We start from the raw sequence: 4,854 nt of genomic DNA, 5'->3' as shown, positions 1-4,854 counted from the left end.
TTGGCCTGTGATGGTTGGGGCCTGACGTGTTGCACAGCCTGTCTGGTGCATAGCCCTGCCCCTCAACTCACCTGCCCTGCCTTTGATGTTAAACCATTAGGAGAAGGGTTCAGTGGAGATCTCCCTGGGAGGGCCTCCTGACAAACGGCAGTACTTATGATTTTGTTTGGCACGATGTTCCACGGGGCTCTGCCTCCCCTACACCCCATCCACTGGGAACAGCCCAGCATAGCCCCAGCCCCAGCCTGCCCATGCCCCTCACACAGACCCAGGGGCATGCACCCCCCACATGCCCAGAAGGGGTACAGTTGTTAAAAAAAGGTTGAACACACCTGTTCTAGGAGTTAGATGCACTGTAAATAACATTTTTGCCTAACTCCAGATAAAGTGGCAAACTTAGCTGCTGGGTTTCCATCAAACATTTATTTAAACTTTTACAAAGGGACATAATCAATAATTAAAAGTTTTTTCAAGTAGTACTTGTAGCCCTAAAGTCCATTATTACATCTCTCTGCAGAAAAAGATCTGGAGGTAACAGCAGACGGTAAGCTGAATATGAGCCAACAGTGTGGCCTCATTGCCAAGATGACCAATGGCATACTGGTAGGAACACGGTCAGCAGATCAAGGGAAGTGAATATTTCCATCTATTCTGCACTGGTAAAGTCATATCTGGAGTACTCTATCCAGTTTTGGGACCCCACTACAAAAAGGATGTGGCCATATTGAAGAGAGTCCAGCAGAGGGCAACGAAAATAGTTAGGGGACTAGGACACATGACTTCTGAAGAGAGGATGAGAGAACTGGCCTTATTTAGGTCTGCACAAGAGAAGACTGAGGGGTGATTGAACAGCAGCCTTCAACTGCCTGAGTAGGGTTCCAGAGAGGATAGAGCTAAACCAGGGGTGGGCAAAATGCGGCCCACGGGCCAGATGCAGCCCACCAAGCTATTCTATCCAGCCCATGGGGCCCTAAGAAATGTAGAAAATAAATATTTATCTGCCCCTCGCTGCCTGTCATGTGGCCCTCGATGGCTTGCCAAAACTCAGTAGGCAGCCCTCCGCCCAAAATAACTAACCACCCCTGAGCTAGACTGTTCTCAGTGGTGGCAGATGACAGAACAAGGAGCAATGGTCTCAAGTTGCAGCACGGTAAGTTTAGGTTAGATATTAAGATAAACTCTCTCATGAGGAAGGTAGTAAAGCACTGGAACAGGTTACCCAGAAAGGTTTTTAAGACCCAGCTACATAAAGCCTTGGCTAGAATCATCTAGTTGGGGATGGTCCTGCTTTGAGCAGGCGGTTGGACTAGATGACCTCCTGAGGTCCCTTCCAACCCCAATTTTCTATGATTCTATGTAGCATTTTGGGGGTCAATTAAACATTGATGTAGTACCTAAATCACATTTTTAAAGACTATTTTCCAAGTTGATTTGTTCATTTAAAAAGGACAATTCATGCCTTTTTCTTCTCATGTTTGCCTTTTTTTGCTATGTACATAAATACTGTATTTTGTGCTGATGCATTCTGTCCTCATTAAAATATCATTAGGTTTAATATTTGTGAAGTGCTCTGAATTTCCCATAATGTATCCAATAACCAACCACCACTTTAAAGCTAAGTGAATAAGCTGATGTAACAAGTTGTCCAATGTCAAAGAACAGAATCAAATTGAGAACCAAACCCAGGAATTCTAAATTGTAGCCTCCAAGAGCATTCCAACCTTGTATCAGTCAAATGATGAAAAACACATTATAAAAATAGCTGTCATTATGACAACATAAAGGTCCACTTGTGGAAACAAACCTCAAGAAGTGAATGGTATGCAACATGAGTTGCGCTGGGGGGGAACAGCATTGCCACTGCCTTAGAACAATTTAATACAAGAGCCATCAGCACCACTCTCTCCTTAATGGCACAGGAGGTACTATCCCCACTAGGGATTACCATGCAGCCGCTGACAACACCATGCTGCTGACTTCCCAATAACCTGACAACACTACTACAGACAGGAGATGGGCCACAGAGATCAGGAAGATACTGTCCCCCTTTCTGTTTGCTCTTCACCGTCAGTACCAACCAACTTAAGACCTTACCAGTTTTTCTTTCCTCAGCTCTTCTTTGAGCATCTCTCTCAGCTTCTGGGCTTTAAGGATCCTTTCACGATCTGAGCACCTTTTTTTTTCTTTTGCTGGAGTAGATTTTGCATGCGACATTTCATCTTCTTTTGATCTTCCTTGGGTAGGTCTCTCCTTGAGAGGGGAGAGCGTGCTCTTCTGCAGAGTTTCATCATTTTTATGAGCAATTATACTGGCATTTGGCTCTTTGCTTCTTGATTTTTTAAGTGGGGAAAACTGTGGCACTTGTGGGACAGGTGTTTTCTTTTCAGGCAGATTGGGAGACTTTGGAGAGCTTTCACTATTGGTCTTATCTGATGCAGAGGATTCCTTCCGTGAAGTGTTGCCACTGACAGATTGAGGTACTTGTTTTTGAGCAGGCTTTGATACCAACCGTTGTGCAGTTAGAGCCGTAACTCTGGGTTTTGCCAAGTTAGGCAGAGTGGATATTCTTTTTCTCCTCTGCAAGGGTCCATCTGCAGGTTTAATGGCTTCTCCAGCATCACTTGCACTACCCACCCTTTCATTTCTACAAACAATTAAAAAAGTGTCATGAAATACCATGTAGAACAAACTTGTTACTTTTAAAGACTGCATTAATAGGTATGCATCTACATCTTAAAGAGAAAGAAGAGAAGCACTGCCCCTTAAGTAGTCTATCTGAGCAGACATACCCATATACATCCAGTGCTAACTTCCACACTAGGTAAACTAATAATTCTTATTAATCAGCTTTTAGCATTAATGATTACCATTAATTAACCTCATGTTTCTGCTTGTGATAATGTGCACATTTACTGAAGGTAAAGCATTTTAATAATATTAATTGACCAAGACAAGATTATATTAAGCAATTTCCTCACCCCAAGTTTTAGCTTGCACAAAGGATATCTGATAAGGTGACACAAAACATTTTCATTATTTAAATTTAAACTTTTATTGGCATTTAAGTATGAAGATTCTTTTGCAGTATTTACAGCTCAAACCTAACTGCATAGAATCCAGATGTGTAACTGAATTTAGAAGTTGTGCCAGTTCCACTGTTCCTATTAAGAAAAACAAAAGTCAATAGCTTTCCCTACACAAGTTTCTCCATGAAGATGGCTTTCAGTTTTGACAAGGAAGAAGGCAGGCAGAGCAGCACCTTAGAGGCTAACTGGTTCAGAGAGGCATACACTTCCGTAGATGGCCAACGACTTCTTTGGATGCTAAGATGTCTGTTGCCTATGAAAGCAGTGCTCTAAACCAGCTAGTTGCTAAAATGCTACCCTGCCCTAACTTCTGCCTAGCTTCAGACTAACACAACTAATTAACTCTATTTTTTAGAAGATCAGGTTTCTAGTCCTCATTTACAGATAATGCATATGAGAAGGAATGCAGCCAAGAAGCATGGGGAACAGAGTCCTGCAAGTAAGTCTGTGGAGGGGAAGGATGGGGGTGGGTGGGAAAGGGGTATGGGGAGGAAGGGTAGATTGAGGCCCCCACGGTGAGGAAACAAGCTGAACAGGGTGGGGGGCGCAGCCTGCTCAGCCTGAACAGTGAATGGGACCCCAGGGCAACAGCAGCGAGCAGGACGGAGCTGTGGGCAGCTCATCCAGAGGGCGTTGTGGGAGCTGCTCCTTGCCACTGCATGCATCCCTGGGGGACGCATGGGGGTCCATGTGCCCCTCCTGGGCTTGCACACAGGATGGAAGCAGGCTGCCTGCTAGAGACTCGGGGCCAGGGGCAGTGCCAGCCTCTTCCCAGTGTGGGGACTGAGCCAGGGCTGGGCTTGGAGTGGGGCAGCCTCAGCTGTGCAGGGTGGGTAGCAGCAGCAGTGCTGGGAGGGGAGGCCACATGGGGTGCTAAAGTGAATATTGGGATGGCCACAGCTCCCCAAAGCACCGTGCCTGCTTGGGACACTTCACTCTACTACCTTTATCTCGGGAGCTGCAGGGCGGACAAGGACAGGTAAGAGATTTGCAGCCAATGTAGGGCTCCTGGGGAAAAGGCAACAGAGTAGAGTGCCCCAAACAGGGGCAGCACTGGGGGGGGGGGGGGCTAAAGCCCCCCCAAAATTTACCTTAGCCCCCTGTAGCCACCACTCAGTACCACTGCTGCTGCCCACTCCATGCAGCTGAGCCTGCCCCAATCCTACCTGCTCTGAGACCAAACCCCCCCCACCAGGAAGAGGCTAGCGCCATCCCAGCCACAAGCCCACGGCAAGCAGCCCACCTCCACCACACACATATATGGGGGGCGCCACCATGCCTCCTCCGGTGGGGTGTGCAGCAGCAGGGAGCCATCTTCTCCTCCCCATCCCCCCCGCCTCCCCTGAACAAGCATCTCTGACTCCATGCTGCTCCCCGCTCTGGCCCCAGGGTCCCAGTCCCTGCCCTCGCTGGGCAGTGCTCCCAGCCCCTGCCCCACTCCCTCCCTCACCGTGGGGGCCTTGATCTGCCCCACAATGCCCCTTCCCTCCCCCTCCACAGACTTACATGCATGGCACTGCTCTCCATGCTGTCCAGCTGCATTCCTGTAAATGGGCTATCAGATTAGGACTGGCAAAGAAAATCTTTATCAGTGCACCCCTGTAAGTAATCTAAAATTCAAATAACTCCAGTGCCTCAACTGGGAATAATCACTCTGTCACACTGTAATTAATATTTAAACAGCCCATTAGCTCAGTTACTTAGAGTATGGTACTAATAACACCAAAGTTGTAGATCTGAGTCCCCCCCTATAGGACACAAGACCATT

General features: G+C 47.2%; 1 protein-coding gene across 9 annotated transcripts in view; it reads right to left on the bottom strand.

Moving 5' to 3' along the window:
* BDP1 (B double prime 1, subunit of RNA polymerase III transcription initiation factor IIIB) overlaps positions 1–2,694 on the bottom strand; it is an 80,182-nt gene extending 77,488 nt beyond the window's left edge. For all 9 annotated transcript variants that reach the window (XR_002097277.1, XM_019516967.1, XM_019516973.1 and 6 more), the window contains exon 1: positions 2,095–2,694. Coding sequence is in view for 8 of the 9 variants with exons in the window: in XM_019516967.1 (XP_019372512.1) it covers positions 2,095–2,679 (585 nt within the window). In the remaining variant the exon portion in view is untranslated. The remainder of the gene's footprint in view (positions 1–2,094) is intronic.
* Positions 2,695–4,854: the final 2,160 nt, after the last annotated feature.

Source organism: Gavialis gangeticus, unplaced genomic scaffold (genome assembly GCF_001723915.1).
Source record: "Gavialis gangeticus isolate Ggan-Ray unplaced genomic scaffold, GavGan_comp1, whole genome shotgun sequence".
In the NCBI taxonomy this organism is placed as follows: Eukaryota; Metazoa; Chordata; order Crocodylia; family Gavialidae; genus Gavialis; species Gavialis gangeticus.
This window is presented reverse-complemented; position numbering and strand designations above follow the sequence as displayed.